At 40.9% G+C, this 17,284-nt stretch overlaps 1 protein-coding gene across 1 annotated transcript in view; it reads right to left on the reverse strand.

Annotated features, from left to right (window-relative positions):
- The window catches only part of grm8b (glutamate receptor, metabotropic 8b), a 122,402-nt gene that overhangs the window by 51,441 nt on the left and 53,677 nt on the right, over nucleotides 1-17,284 (reverse strand). Inside the window, exon 4 of the mRNA XM_023419924.2 lies at nucleotides 42-177. Coding sequence (XP_023275692.1) covers nucleotides 42-177 — 136 coding nt within the window. The remainder of the gene's footprint in view (nucleotides 1-41; nucleotides 178-17,284) is intronic.

Below are 17,284 nucleotides of genomic sequence, written 5' to 3' on the forward strand. Positions count from 1 at the left end.
TGTATTTGTGTGTGTGTGTGTGTGTGTGTGTGTGTTTGTACCGGATGTCGTCCTCGTTGGCAAACATGATGACGGCGCGGGCGTTCGGCGTCTCCACCAGACGGAGGACGATCTTGTCGAACTCGCCGGGTCTCGGCTCCCGAGGAACCTTCAGAGACTGAGCGATACAGACCCCACCTGAGGGAGAGAGAGAGGGAGAGGGAGAGAGAGAGAGAGAGAGAGAGAGAGAGAGAGAGAGAGAGAGAGAGACATCAGTCAAGACCAGACAGAGTAAATAGAAAGTTCCTTTGAAGTAACTGTGACAGATCGTTTGATCATAGCGTCATAAATTCTTGCTGAGACTTCACGACATGTCGGACTCCGACCAATCAGAGCTTGGCGTTTTTCACAACGTGACGAACAGAGCTGACGGGTAAGAGTGCATTCTGCCCAAAACCAGTGAAGCGTTGTTAAAGGCAACACTGGCACATCCCGAGAAAAACAAACTTCCTGCTCCAAACGAACGAACAGTTAAACTGCCGACGGTCGTCTTCGCGTGTCTCTCAGCTGTTTGTTCGGCAGTGTGAACATCTGGCAGCCGACCCGTTAACACATCTGCCTCTATCTGTAAATACGTCGATGAACATCTTCGCTCTTGTTTATCTGTTGACTGTGGTATCATCTTCTCTATCTGCCTCATTATGTCTCTGCAGTGACGGTTTAATTAACTTCACCATTTGCCTTGTTTTTATCTTCTCTCTGCCGCTGTGACGTTTCACCGCGGGGATCATTAAACTTTCATCTGCAGCCAATGAAACAAAGGTCAGGAGGTTTATTAATACCGCCAGACACTGAATACTGACAGATGATCACTAACAGACACCGAGGAGAGTGAACCAATGGGATTCCTTCGTGCAGCAGCTGGTAGAAAAAAAACACAACGCATAAGTTCAATTACAGAGTCTTGCAAGTGGTTGCACTTTACAGGAGAAAAGGAAAAGAAAAACAGATTGAAATTGTGAATCATCTCCAAGCTCCAAGAAAGACAATCAGTCATCCACTGAAACACCGAACAACCTACTGCATGTTTGAGTTTTATAGAACGATGAAGCAAAGGTCGACGCAGCAAGACGCTGTTCTAGCACCGTAAAAACCACCAAGAAATGCTGATGCCTGGCGCTAAGATTGGGACTGTGACGAACTCTTCTTACATTCAGTCTGAACAAGCATGAACTGATCAGTGATGCTCATTTATTCTTTTATCCAAAGCGACTTACAAGTGAGGGACGAAACTAAAGCTTCTGTGCAGTAGGAAACCGCGGAGTGAAAGCTAAGTAGTGCGTCTATTCAGTAAGTGCGAGGAGATAAAGAAAAGAAGTGCATAGTAAGAACTAGTTAGGGTGTTAGAGGTGTTAGAGACGAAGTTCTCTCAGAAGAGACGAGTCTTCAGGAGAGCCTTGATGACGGAGAGGGACGCCTCTGCTCTGATAGCATTCGGTAGCTTGACCGAACAGCCTGGACTGTGATCGTCTTGCGTGCAGGGATGGTAATGCCAGATGACGTTTCCTGGGAGGAACGCAGTTTTAACGCCGTCACACAGTTATGTTCACGTATCCTAAAGCCGTATGATTGAGTTCAGAAGAAACCTCAGCACCTTCGGTCCCGGCCACTTGAAAAGCTCTAGCTATGGCAGGAAGTGTCGTGGGGATGTTTGGAAATGTCATTGTGGTGCGTTTTTCCTGGTATATCATTGACATGTATTTCCTTTCCATCTCCCGACAGGAAAATATCAACCAATGAGCTTTTCTGACACACAGGTCCACACAGGAAAACCTTCAGGTCTGAGACTCTGCAGAAACAAATCCAGAACCAGGTTCCTGTGTTTGAAATAACAAGTAAATCTCCTGAGATTGTGCAAAGTTTCGATGGTCAAAAAGTTCCGTAAGGATAAAAAAATGCCGCATTTCTCCGAACGTTCAAAAACAACTTGAAAGTCATTTAATTAATTGTTGAAGTTTGAAGGTTCTTTGACAAAAGTGACAATAAAACCTTAGTTCAACATCCACTGACTGCAATTCATCTGAAGCTTTCAGCCATATCTCATGGCCTTCAACAGCTGATGTTATTTGCTAAGTTGTCATTCAGGTTTAAAAAGTTTTTTTTTTTTTTTTAAAGGTTTAAAAGCAGCTTTGATTTTTCAGCCTCTAAAAAAAAAGCCAGCATAAAAGGTGACCCAAGGTTTTCACATGGTGACAACAATTAAGTTTCTCCTTTATTACGGTTTTATTCACGTCCTTTAAATCCATGACTGTTTGTTCCATTTCCTCCTCTGCTGCTGCAATCAGCTGACTTCCCTTCAGGGTTCAGTGATATAAGTTAAGGCTTTCCTCTCTCGTCTTCTCCTCGTCACATCATTAAACCTTCTGCTTCGCCCTCGCCGACGCCGCCGCCGCTGCTGCTGCTAAAAACACACTTGAAGTTTGCTAGATATTGTTCCTGCAGCGTTGCCCCTGGGACAGAAAAACAAGAGCAGCGGTGGAGTTTTGAGGATGAAGTCTGACATGAAGTGAAATCAAGTACAGTAGAGGCTGCAGTAGAAGCTGTTCCTACTTAATTGGCTCTGGAGAGGATTTTTTTTATTTATTTATTTTTTTTAAAGTTTGGCCAGAAAGACGGAGCAGCTCTGCCGGGCCGACTGTCGCAGGAAGTCTCGGGGGAAAAAAGAACGAGTCACAGCTGAAAAATAATCAGGTCTGCTCGGTGTGACCTCGATTGTTTAAACAGCGTCTGAGAGGTTTTTCTTTTTTTTTGAGGTTTAAGATCACTGCAGCAAAGGATAAAAATTTATCTTAACAATACTGCAGATACACAGAGATACACTTAGCTTCCTGCAAATCGATGCAATGCAACTTCAGGTTTGTGCTTCACTTCTATTTGGCATTTAAAATCAATAAATACACATTTAATAACAGACTGTAATGCAGCTATAAGGAGACATAAGTGTTTATTAATGTAATGATGTAATGCAACAACTATAACTCCTCTAATTTACAATGCCGGAATAAAGTCATGAAAGTTTTGCTTCCATCATCTCGATCGTTTTGTGTAAGGAGGTCATCTAAAATCTGTCTCTTTTTATTTTTTTATTCGTCTTGATGTTCCGATAAAAATCGAACATGGTAAATATTATCGTACGTTTTTCATCGTGGCTCATGCAAACTGTGACGTTCAGTCTCCAGAACCAATCAGGAAGCGGCAAACCGAGCTGATGGTAGGCACGGAGGCGAAGCATGGAGTCGTTTGGTGTGAGGCCGGCGTTAAATACACGAGGGAGGCAAGGAAAATAATTTCAAAATAAAACAGGAAATCATACATTTTAGGGTCAAATCATGACAATTATAGTGTCAAGTTACTAACTTACTAAACTACTGATACTAAAAATCCCCAGTCTTTACAAAATCTTATAGTGTGAGACTAAAAACTGACTTATGACACGATGTGTTTAGATGGGAAAGGGTGTCAGACTTCAACCTTTTAAGAATCTTGTAGTGTTCGGTAGACATGAACAGATAACAAATGGCAACATATCAAAAGAGCTGTCATTGTATACAATATTTCTTCACAAGAGAGGACAAGGACTGTCCCTTAGTAACCACTCAAAATGTCCTTGTGTCTGCTTACAGCTACTTTACAGCGTTTTAAACCACTTAGTGGATGAAGGCTGAATAAGAAAAGAGAATCATTTCGGAGTCAGACACGAGTGTTTGACCAATGAAATCTGTCTGATGACGGAGATCCAGCCGGAGGCACGACTTTATCTTTGTTCCTCGTCTTATTCAGCGAACGATCCCAGTCATCAGCGCGGACCGATGTCACCATGACAACAGAGGCTGTCAGATACAGCTGAATGATGGAATTCTTTTCTTCCCACTTATGTAGAATAAAGATTTTAAAAAAAACAAAACATTGTGATCCAAACTCACAAACACACTGACAGTCGCCTCTTCTCTGAGACCGGCTGAACCTCCTTCTTTGTCTTTTGTGAACAAAATATCATCACTGCCGGAGCTCGGACCCACTGCTGAGCAGCTGTGTGAAAACATCGTAATAAAGTGGACTACCTTTTAGTTTGGACACTCAGTCCTCAGCTGTCAACCTCATGGTGGCGCTAGAGATAAAAGTCAGGGGGATCACTAAAGTCAGTCAGGTTCATCCCCTGGGGAACAGGAATGTCCATGACCCACTCGCAGTGCGATCCATCTCATACTGTCGAGATATTTCAGTCATGACCAAAGTGGTGGAGGGACAGATGGACACTGTCATCCATTGCGGTGATAGTTCAGGTTATTTGACACGGGGGGTTGTGTGAGGTAAGAACTCCTCAAGGAAATCCCTTCCCATCTGGTAAAGACGTTGAGTTAAATAATAAGCACCTCAACACAACCCCACGTCAAATAACCCGAACTGTCACTGTGACCACACTGCTACGGTTTGAAAATATATCAGTAGAAAAAAAGAGCAGGTCAGAAAACTATAAAGAATAAAGAAATGTTCATCCTCATGAAAAATGAAAAAGTAATATCTGTACATTCTTTATTTCGTGGGCTTTCAATAATAAATCAGAGTTTCCTTAAGAAGAAGAAGTCACCAGACCTGCGTTTCATTAATAGCAGTTAATCTCCCACAGGTCACATGAACATTAACAGACGTGGAGAGTGAAGTTGGCAATAATAAAAATGAACGATGAATGAATATTTACTTTGGTTTGAATGGAGAACTTCCTTGAAAATTACCACTAAATTACACAGGTCTTTTCAGTAAAACCTCAGAGGAAATTATTAAGAAGTTACAGACCTGTAAAATTAAGCGCTGCCACCACTTCACTGTTGAAGCAGCGGTGTAGTAAAAAGACTAAATAATATCACAGAAGTGTCAAAGGGTTGAAGTTTTATCCCCTGGTAAAGAAAGAGGAGCCGTCTGTTCGGGTTGATCTCGGAGGCTGCGGGACGGAGGACGGAGATAAAGACATTTAACACCCTGCCGCCATTATCATCACCGCGCCATCAGCGGCGGCGCTGAGAGGCCGTCTGCAGTCACTCCCTGAAGACACGGCTTCATTCAGACGCTTTCAGAGAAAAATTGATTCCACTCTGAGCTCGTTCCTGCATTACACAGGTCCATCAGGGCATCAGATTGGAGCGGCGGCGTCTTTCTTGTTCGGGCTCTTTTCTAGCGACAGTTTGGGATTATGTGTTTGAAGGTTTGAAGGTCGGGGCTGCTGAGAGTATGATGGCGGCAGCATCAACCCACATCTTTACTGAGAAGACTCTTTATTCTTTATTCATCTTAGTGCCTCTCTTCCCGACATTCAAATTAAAAGTGATGAAAGGTTGCAGTTGTGAGTGTGTTTACCATGACAGGTGATTGGTAAAGTGTTTTTCTTTTTTTTCCCCTGAGTGCACACAACAATTGTATTTCTAGCTTTCACATAACGAATAACAAACAAAAATATAAATCTTTTCCTTTTAAAGCTCCATATTTTGTTCTCCTTCTGTGTTTTATTTATTTAAGTGTTGATGCATAAGAACCAAAAACCATCTCAGTGTAGTTTTACATCTCCTCTCTCAGGCTTCTCTCTGGAGCTCTAGTAACAACAGGTCGGTGAGCCAATCAGAAGAGATGAGGCTCTGAGCCTCTCTTCTGATTGGCTGACTGTTTTCTGACTGAGCCAACAAAAATATAGAAGATTTCAGGTAAAAACACTCAGAGAAACCAAATCCTGCAAGGTTTGGATGGTGGGTCCAGGTGGGCGGGGCTTGGTGACTGCTTTGTTGTGACATCACAAAGTTCCAGAAGTCCTGACGGCTGGTTTTAAGGCTCAGTTTCTGAATACAGGCTGTGTGCATTTCTCTGTGGACTGAGGCTTTGATACTTTCACAGTATTAATATAGAAGCTAGACCTGATCTATAATCACACTACACATGGACAGAGACCTTTAGACTATATGGGAGCTTTAAGTAACATTTAAGAAGCATTAAAATGACTCCATTCCTGAGTCAAACAAGATTGCTTTACCCCTGTGAAGAAAGAAAGACAGGCAGAGTTTCTGTACTTTTGGATGCACGGCTGCAGCAGTTGTTAGGAGGTTCGAAAAGAGTCCTACTACCAATAACAGAAGATGCAGTGGCCGTCGTCGAAAAATGACGCCAAATACATGTCGCTGTTTATGCAGAAAAACAGGCGAGAAAGAGCTAAAAGAAGAGATTAGAAGAAAGAAAGAAAGAAGAAAAAAGTGTCTCTCCCCCTCACTCATCTTTGGAGTATTTTAAAGAGGCTGAAAAGCAGCAGAGAGCAGCCGAGAGGAATCCTCTGTGAGGATGAAGAGCAGGATCGAATCATAGAAAATATTACAAAATAAAAGACCAGAATCTGACTCATGAAGGGTGCAATGACTTTTGTGGCAGATGGCTTTTTTAATACAGACCTTTCATTAAAGTTTAATTAGTCCAACATTTCTTGTTCTTCAGTTATTCCTGAGCTTTGACTAAAAACAAATAAGTTTGTATTAAATGGGACAGGATTTGTAATTACCTAACATTTCAGTGATAATGACCAGTCTCTCGTATTGTAATAATCCCATCTGATCCTGTCCGGTTTGAACAGCTGGTATTTCACCCCACTGAGTGTTGCCTTCATGTTTAAACTACTACCATTTGTCCTGTGTACTTTGCGACAGCTGCTCCAGAGATGAAGTTTTAATTTGAGAGCGCTGCGGATCTTATTTGTATGCAAATACGAGACGCAGTGAACAGAGTGTGAGATGCTGCTCCCCTCAGTGTGAGCTGGTAATATTTAAACCCGACATGTTCAGATGAAGACGCCAACACGTGGGAACTTGAGGTGTTCATTATGAGCTGTAATGACGCCTCAGGGAGTCACTTATCACTAACAATGACAATTAGCTGTGATTCCAATTGTTCCTCAATGATTATTTTAAAGCTGTTCGCTTGATCTTTGACGTCAGAATTTCATCTTGAGCCATTCAAAAATGTTAAAACCGTCCCAAATGACCAACAGACAAACTGACATTGCCATGTTTAGAGCCACACTGCTCGGCTAATGTGACCCTCACGTATTATTGTGACTTACCATAGTATTTTAAAATCACACCTGTCACTCATTATTGTTTACTCTTGGTCTTCTTCATCTTTGCTTTCTCATAAGATAACATACTTTTTGTTTTAGAATCAGTTTAATATTAAAGAAACACTTCCAGTTGTGTCCCTCTGACTTAGATATAACTCTGACTATCAACACCAGACCCAAAGTGAATCAGTGATAAACATAGACTGTGAATAAAGATGGACGTGGCATTTGAAGCTCAGAGTGAGCTGCTCCGCCGTCGCCATCTTGGCAGTGTCTGACTCCACATAACTCCTGGTTAATCCGAAACTGGGCGAAGATGTGGGGCAGGTGTGGAGCTGAAACTTCGGAGAAGTGGCAATCATACGCTCACCCACCTGTCATTCAAAGAGGCCACGCCCTCAATTCTCCATAACTTTAGTCCTTAAAAAAATGTAAACAGGTGAGTTATATAAACAGGTGTCATGAAGGAGGAAATTAGCTCTAGAGACCAAAACAGTTTTTGTACCAGGCTGTAAACATGTTTATTTCTGCTGTAAAGTTGGACATTTTAACATGGGAGTCTATGGGGACTGACTCACTGTTGGAGCCAGACTCTAGTGGCCGTTAGAGGAACTGCAGTTTTTAGCACTTCAGTGTTGGAGGCGGTTGATGCTCAGTGATGAACAGCGTTAACAGAGAAGAATGATGCTCAGTTACACCAGTTTATGGCCTTTACGTCACTGCACTGATCCAAACTGAAGTTCAAATGTCAAAGTGCTAAACATGTGTGTGCACAGGACGCACAACATGTCTGAGACATAACAGTTTGTTTTCACAGATCAGCTCAGCAATGGACCACCTCGGATAGTGATTCCTATATTTAGTTTTTTAAGGCTTCTTAAGAAAAGAAAAATAACACTTTGGGCTCAGTCCATCTGTGCAAGACTGGGATCTGCAGCTGGAGGTGAAAAACTAAATGTGTACCTAATCTCATTTTATTTTCCACAGAATAAAAATCGACATAAACACCTAACCCAAGCAGGTTTGGTGTGAAAGCACCTTGTGTGTCAGCTGTGTTCTCAGATCTCAGCTATGAACTTGATGCGTACAGTGTTGTTATTATTGATGATAGAAATGATGCAAAACTACCAAAATAAAGTGGAATTTACAATTTAAATCTACTTTCTGTTGTTTTTTGATACTTCAACTTTTGCATCAGTCTCCTTTATGTTTTTTCTTTCATCACTGGTGAAGCACAGTGTATTGAATCTAGTTGAATAAAACAATTGCGTGGAGATTAAAGAGGTTTTGCTGTGACCACGTTTACATGTTTAAATCAATTTCACTCGTCTGGATCGTCCCTGAGAAAATCTTTGCGATGATTCCTCAGACAGTTATTTATATCCTTTAAAGGACTAAAGGGTGTCTCGGTCAATCGACAACTATGAGTCAATGTCATCATTGACAGCTACACTGTGTGCTACAGCAGGGAGCTCACACCCCCCCCCCCCCCCCCCCACTTTAACACCTGTCAGTCATTTGTCCGTCAAACAACACTGAAGGTGTTCCTTCTTAAAGATCTACCAAGCTGCGATTCTCCTGCTGCTTTGTGAAGTCAACTGGAAACTTCAGATCCTTTTCAAGGATGAATCTGACGTTATTCTATATTTTTCTTGTTGTCAACAAATCCCACGAAAAGTCCAAATACTGCTAAACGACCGTCTGTGTGCTCACAAAAAGCCAATGGGATTTTTACATGGGCTTTTGGATTACTACAGAAAATAAACTGTGACGAACAAAAGTTTCTGACATGTTTTGTTCAGCAGGATCATCTTCACTAGTGAACATCACTTTATGATGTTTGAAGCCTGAATACAATAAGAAGTAAAAAGGTAATGCTATTAACCAACTACACCACAGTCACATGACTTCAACCATCCATCGTCATCGGGATGAGGGAACAGGAAGTGTTCAGGACTCATTCCTGCAGCACTCTATATGTAGTATAGAGTCAAAATAAACAAGAGTGTGTGTGTTCACGGTGATGAAGATTGGCTGTTTGGTTTTAATAGTTTTTGCCTTTAATTTCACGGCAGTCCTTCAAAATAAAGGTCCTCTAAATTTTCTTTAATTGCTTTGTCTCATAAAACAAACTGTGGCATCGATAAAACTCATAAAAATTCAACAAAAAAAGGCTGTTGCCGCGGTGACATTTAAACACCACAGCTTTAAACGCCTTCTCTCTTTACATCCCAGCTGTTGTGAGTAATCTAATAACATGTTGGAAGCGCTTTATCAGTAATGGGTGTATAAGAATTTGGAGACGTTTCACATTAACTTTATCTTCAGATCTCAGTGAGGATGAAGCTCCGCTGACCTTCACTCGCCTCAATCCCATTTAATGCAATGAAGCGCTGGGCTGATTTTTATCTCCCCGCCACCACAGAGCAAACCAAACTATCCGCTCACTCTCTAATAACATCAGAAAGTTTGTGATTATTACAACACGCAGCCGGCGCTCGGAGACTTTTATCTCTTCCAAATAGTTTCTACTTCTCTCTTTTTCTTTTGCATTTTATTATTTCTTTCTTTACATTCACTGCATTCAAGCGTCAAAGCTCCTTCAAGGCCCCTTTTCACATACTGGATCAAATATATTGCAGTTTAAAAACAATTTGCACAGAGCATCGTCCCTACACGCAAGCAGCCTCTGTGATGTCACAGTTTTTTCACAGAAACCTAAATAATAAAATGTCCATCAAGAAGCGCAGGAGCAGAACATCCAGTTTCACATATTTTACCACCAATGAAGGCACTTTAAAACAGTTTGGACTGGATTAAACCAAATCTCTAACCTAAACCAGGAAGGTAATATCCCTTGTTAACTATACCTGCGGAAAATGGTTGTAATACACGACACTCTCTCCAGGCCATTAGATGAGTTTTGGGAAGGGCAGCTGATCCTGCAGCATGTGTGCAAATATGATAATAAGAAGTAATAATTTCACCTCTCAGTCTAGTTGTCTTGCAGGTTTTTACATTTAACCTTTCTAACTTTTCCTTTGTTTTCTCTGTAGCCTACGAACAAGCTTCCAATTAGGACTAATGTCGGTGTAAACGGGTTCATATTCATCAGATTAGCCAGAACATAGAGAGTGATATTCTCATATTCTTATTGGACAAGTCTTAGACGTTTAATTTGGTAAATGGTAATTTATGTCCGATGCCAACTTTTCAAAGATCTTCCTCTCTACAATATCTGCACATGGCAACTGCAGTTAAGTGTAGAGATTATACTGTCATCATGGCCGATAAAAAAGGTTTAGGATATGCAACTAAGGAGAAATCGTTATGATTTAATAAATTAAAGCAAACATGGAGCATTAACTCTGACCTCCCCTTTCACATCCCTCCAGCACCACTGACTCCATGTACACCTATATTCATGTATCTTATTTACCTTTTCTTTAACACGCAAGATGTAAATACAAACAGAGCGTGTTATCGATCAGATCTCCCAGACCACATCTGGACTTTGCACTGTGATCACATTTCAGCCTGGTGTATTTACAGTCTGAACAGTGTGACCACAAAAACACCCAGGTCACCTGACTCATCCCAGAAAACTAGCTAGGAGCAGTAGCTCTGAGTCTTCCCTCGCAAAAGGTTAATGACCTTCCCTGCACGGCGTTGCTTCCCTCGACCCGGGGGCGGATCGTGTTTGTTGAGCCGGCCGAACCGATCTGCATATTAACGTCTGTTATAAACATGTGTAGCAGCAAAGGCCAGAGGCTCACACGTCATTATCCAGGTGATGGTGATACCAGGTGTAAACGAGGCCTTCCTGTCCGAGTGCCAACGCAGCGCTGCACTGATGCGCTTCAAACTCATCCAATATGAACATCTTTCCTGGTCAGCCGGCACCGAGGAAACCCACAGACATCCGCTCCACAGCTCAGTCAGGTGGACCAACCAAACAGGTATTCAGCGCTGTAATAAATACCTGATGAGGGAGGGGGGCGTCACACACCTGAGGTCCAAACCAAATTGAAATGACTGATTAAGGCTGGAAGCATCGATCCTCAAAGTGGAGCGGCTGTTTCCCAACGATAAATATACATTTTTAACTATCAACTATATAATTTGCTTTTTAAAAAAATTGTAATTATGTATCAATAATTGCACTTAATATTGAAGATCTTTTCTGCACAGTCAATAGATATTCAAACAATTCATTATTTGTTGTTTCATATGTGCCCACTCGCCTCTTAATCCTCACAGAGAGAGAGAGAGAGAGAGAGAGAGAGAGAGAGAGAGAGAGAGAGAGAGAGAGAGAGAGAGAGACGAGCCAGGTGAGGCTCTCCTGCAGTAACTGCTGCGGATGAATGTGGACATAATAAAGATGGACACTCACGACATGATTTTAATGAGGTTTAGCCGAGACGTTTCCAATAGAGGAGAAACCAAAGTGCTAAATCTGCTGCCGAGGCTTTTTCCTGCTGCGCTCAAATCCACCAAATTAACTTTGGGCGACAAAGTGGGAAATAATCAGTTAACAGACTCTGCAGGAAATGTTGTCATGTACCATTTACAATCCACACACACACACACACACACACCGCTCGCAGATGTGATAATGTGGGAATATGCTTGCGTGTCCTGGGAAACAGATAAGGAAATCCCTGCAGCTTCTAACAGGCTGAGGATTTACTTTAAGCTTTAAGCCGCTGGACTGAACTGAAGGGGTTAATTCACTAAACACTACAGATATACTTATTTTCAATAAAGAAAAATGGAAAATCAGTACCTGCAGCTCGTCGTCCAAAATTACTTTTAATAAAATGAACAAAAAGAAAATTTAAGTTTTTGTTTTTTTTTCAGGCTGAACTTTTAAGTCTAATGTGTTTGACATTCTTTAGGTAATTTTTATGTCGTGTTTCCTGGGACCGGCTGCTCTCCGCCACAGTAATAAATCTACTCTGAGCAGCTCGCCAGTCACTTCACTTTCACAAAAAAAAAAAATCCCTGTGAAACTGAAAAGGCAGAAAGACAAAGAAACACACCTCAGCTCCAGAACAACAACACAACTCCATGGTTTTTAGTTTACTCACAAAAAAGGCAAATGAAGGTAGGACTATTTTTCCACACAGGTCGTCATGGTGATGCTGACACTGCATCATCCTCAAATTGGTTTCAAGGAAACAACTTGTTGTGAAAATCTTAATCCATGTTTAAAGATTTCTATTAGAAACGCACATCGTGATAATCAGAGAAACAAGTGGCGGATTCTTTTCATTCGACTACAAGAAACTTTCTTGCTCATTAGATTTTGAGAAGTAAAGTAGGACAGAAACACAATGTGCTATTTATATTATCATGAATAAATATCAGACTTTGGAAAAATCCTAAACAAACAACAGCAACGACACATATCAAAGTCTCACAGCTGCTAGTGGATCACATGGTAAATTCAGTCTAATGTCCATCAGCGCAACAGTAGAGTCACGTCATTTCATATTCACCACTCTGCTGCAAAACACTCATTCTGCAATCATTATGAAATCCACTGAACTCAACACTAACTGCATTTCTTTCAAATTAAAAGCCTACCAAGAAAGACAGAGATTACATCCTCTGAAAGGTTTCATGGGCTGTAACTTCACTGCAATAGCAAAACACAGAAAAGCAGAAGTGATGATGAAACTGATGAAAAACATGTTTGTGTTGTGTTGAAAAGAGAAACCTGTGCAGTGGAACAGAGAAGCTTCGAATATAAAAGCCTCCTAATACAGGCCTGGTCTCCTCTGTTGTCGAGGTAATTTTAAAGAATTACCGTGTTTCTTGATTATTAGTAGCATGAACCTCCAATTTATCTGGATTTAAATGAAACCTTTCTGAATTCCTGCGACTGGGCAGGAGGTCCAATATTAGCAATTGATCTCAACAGTAAATGTGAGCGTGAAAACTGGATTTTTCAAGCTCAGGCCCTTTTGTTTCACAGAAAAAACACAAGCTCTAATGCAGCGTAGTTTTAATGATGTGGGATCAAATGAAGCGCATCATAAAGGACACGGGACCAAAGAGAAGGAATAATACAATTTCACTTCGTTTTTTCAGCTCGGGCCAAGGAAAGCCTCTCAGCGGGAGCCACTGAACTCAAAGGCGGACTAAATAAACATGGCCGGGAACATTCAAAGGCACGCTGTCTAATGGAATTATCGCTAATAACAGATATCATTAAAGCTAGCCTCCGGCAAAGCCTTTACACTGACCTTTCAATTAACAGTTCACCATGGCAGCGAGTGTTTAGATGTGTATAAGAGACAGGTGACGGATAGAAACAGGACGTATGTGCCCACTTGCCTCTTTCATTATTCCTCGCCTTTGAGCTCCTGAACGCTGGACCATGAAAAGTTTCCCGGGTAACACATGCACAGCCTCGACTTGAAAGCCTGATGAAGTAGGCAAAGCAGCGTGTCCACAGCGCGCTCAGTCCACCTTAAAGCAAACGTCTACGTCCACCTTAAACTTCAAAGCTTCTTGGCTTCCTGGCTTCTTTGACGTTCCTGAAGAATCTTCCCTCAAGTCGTTTTCAGGAGTTTTAATCTCCCACTTTTAAACCTTTAACAAATCTTTTTAGATGATCAGTTTAACAGCTCTCAATCAGGCATTAGCAGAAGTTTTTGTGACAGCTGACGTGACCAACAGCTTTCTTCATCAACATTTCATACCTCCTTAATAATGGACTACCCCCCAAAAAAACTGCAGTTTCTTCTTCTCAGACAACAAAAGGTCTCAACAGAAAATATCTACACCCTTGATTACACGTTGAAAGATAAATGTAGTTACATATAATAAGAAATTCAAAAGGATTCAAGTCACCAAGCTTTGAGCTTTTCAGCAAAAGCATCCCCTATTTTTGCAAGCATCTGTGGATGAACGTCGCCGTGGCAACCTTTTTTTGATTGGTTTTCCCAGAAGGCAAAATGAAACCTCTGGACCAACATCTGCTTTGGTCCTAGGTCCACGTCTGGCCCACATACTTCCACATCTGGACACAGTCCAGCTGTTATCCTCCGGTACTGACTGACACCTGAAAGATTTTCTGTGTGTGCGCTAGATTTGGACCGTGGAACCGGACGTATACCGGGCCAGAAGAAAACAAGCATGTGGACCCAAGTATGGGATTTATTTAGCAACCTGTGTTTCTATAGCTCATGAAATTGCTCTGAAAGTGATCCCAACGATATCGCTCGCCAATGTCGTCATTACAGTTGCAGTGCGGACTCCATCCACTTCATTTAGAATGATTTTTTAAAACGATATAGTTATGGTTATGGTTACTGTTCTCGCTGTGGATGGCCCTTTAATAAACAGTTAGTCAAATAGTATTTTCTTTCAGATTTTTCCAGCAGTAAATGAAAATCTGTCTTTGGTATTACTCTCTATGAATGTTTAAAAAATCTGATTTGAGAAGAGAAATTACAGAGAGAAATACGTATTCCAGGAAAGTGGCTCTGCCCACTTTACTGTATCACTCAGTCATGGATCAGATACTATCCAGGACGTTTGGACTAGGACTTCACACAGCTCTAAAAATATCCACACAGCAGGGAAAGTCAGAAATTGGGGCACTTTCAGCTGCAGTGTGAAAGGTCTTCCTTTAGTTTGACTCTGCACTTGTTGTTCACAGGAGCTGAAATTTTACTTCAAGCTTTGGCTCGGACCCAGTGACCCACATATGAAACAGCTTAGAGTGATACATGTCCTCTGAATACTAGCAGAGAGAGGCTGCATGGTCTACGACAACTTCACAAAATGAGTGTCTTACAATGCACCTCAGGAGGAGAGTGTGTTTCACCTACGGGACAGACTTAAGGGGAGGTAGCTCCAGGTAGAAAATTAGGTCAAAGTCTTCATATGTCATCTGCTGGATATTGTCATAGATTTAACCACTTAAACTAAACTCTGTAGTCTTTGAAAGCAGCTAGCTAACCTAAAGTTTTAGATGCTAATCCTAAACTAAACATTTAGCTTACCTGAACCACACTGTTTTAGCTGCTACAGTAAATCTTTAGTTGCTAAACTGAACCATTAGCTAACCATAACCAAACTGTGTAGTCTTTGAAAGCTGCTAGCTAACCAGAATTAAAGTTTTAGCTGCTAAACCTAAATTGAATATTTAGCTAACCTGAACCTCACTGTTTTAGATTCTAAAGTAAAGTTCTTGAACAAACCTGTTTTAGTTGTAAACTGAACCAGCTAACCTTAACCAAACAGTATGGTCTTTGAAAGCAGCTAGCTAACTTAAATTAGAATTTTAGATGCCATGCTAAACTGAACTTTAACTTACCTGAACCACACTGTTTTAGTTGCTACAGTAAATCTTTAGTTGCTAAACCATAACTTAAATTAAAATTTTTGATGCTAATCCTAAACTGAATCTTTAGCTAACCTGAACCTCACTGCTTTCGGTGCGAGAGTAAAGTTCCTGAAGAAACCTGTTTTAAGTTGCTAAACTGAACCAGCTAACCTTAACGAAATTGATTTTATTGGTTTTACTTTAATTTGTCACTTGTCTTTGCATTTTAATGCAGCTAAATTCTTATTTTTCCTATTCTCTTCTAGGGAAAGTAGCTAAGGTGCGTCCAAAACAGTCCTAGATTTGCTGCTTTTTAAAAAACACTGAATGGGTCTGAAGAGTTGTTACAATGGCGACACGGTTAATATCCAGCCTATCAATGCAGAAAAGTACCAGTCAGTCACAGACCTACAGGTTTCTAAAATCCATCCATCCTTTTTGTTCTGCTGCAGAAAAAAACATGTTTGATAAGAAAACTGCTCATTTTAAACCAAGCCAAAGAAATGAGAGTGAAACTGAAGTTCTACTCTCGACGTATGAATTTCAAACATTTAACTAAAGACATAAGACTTTATGTTAAGATCTTACAAACTTTGTCTCCGTTTGAAACATCAATCAGAGAAAGTCAGACGGCACAGTTTTCTCTCCCCCATTAAAATTCACGTTCCTTCCGGTTTCAGTTTCACCTAAAAACTTTAATGAGCCAAGTTAGAGCATCGTTATGTGACTAGCGGAGCAAATGAGGAGGCGAGGAGGACGGTGATGGTCCGTATGTCAGCTGGCTCTGTCTCGCAGCCTGCCTCAACATCTGCTGGCAACACCGCTGAAAACAGGAAGAAACCCATCAGACCGCAGAACTGGATTCTGGCATAATCAATACATTGTACTTTAGGGGTGTTCGCTGTACAAGAAAAACAAACAAACAATAAAGCAACGGAACAGAAAATTGCATCATTGTGTTCATAAAGTGAATATGTTCACTTTAGGTTTCTGTCTGCTCAGACTGATTATGGTTTATGCTGACTTTCACCTCTTTTATTATCTAATGCAAATTTACACCCACATTCATATACAACTTTTAGTGCCTTTCAGACAGACTGTGCTGGAAATGGACTATCTGGGTTTACAAAATATTAACATTTGTGAGGTATATTTTTGTCTTCTGTAGTTTTCTCAGAAGATGCAGTCCAGCCTGTGGCGCTTTAAACCGTCTAGGAGCTGATGTGATTGTCAATATACACTCCCCTCCAAAAGTATTGGAACAGTGAGGCCAATTCCTTTATTTTTGCTGTAGACTGAAAACATTTGGGTTTGACACCAAAAGATGAATATGAGACAAGACATCAACATTTCAGCTTTTATTTCCAGGTATTTACATCTGGATTTGATACACAACTTAGAAGATAGCACCTTTTATTTTGAACACACCCATTTTTCATGTGAGTATTGGAAGTATTGGAACATGTGACTGACAGGTGTGTATTTGTGCCCAGGTGTGTCCTATTACATTGATTATTCAAACAATAAATAGCACTGAATGTCTACGCTCAGTTTCAGATTTGGATTTTATAGTTTTTGTATATAGCATTTATAGTTAGAGGCTGCCTATGGGTGAAAAAAAGCAATTGTGAAGCTGAGAGAAGATGGAAAATCAATTAGAGCCATTGCCAGTACAACCATTTTGAATGTCCTGAAGAAGAAAGAAACCACTGATGTACTAAGTAACAGACATCGAACGGGTAGGCCGAGGAAAACAGCAGCAGTTGACGACAGAAACATTGTGAGAGCTGTAAAGAAAGACCCTAAAACAACTGTTA

This window comes from Seriola lalandi, unplaced genomic scaffold, assembly GCF_002814215.2.
Source record: "Seriola lalandi dorsalis isolate HSWRI2012SDOR001 ecotype SW California unplaced genomic scaffold, Sedor1 jcf7180002054614, whole genome shotgun sequence".
Taxonomy (NCBI): domain Eukaryota; kingdom Metazoa; phylum Chordata; class Actinopteri; order Carangiformes; family Carangidae; genus Seriola; species Seriola lalandi.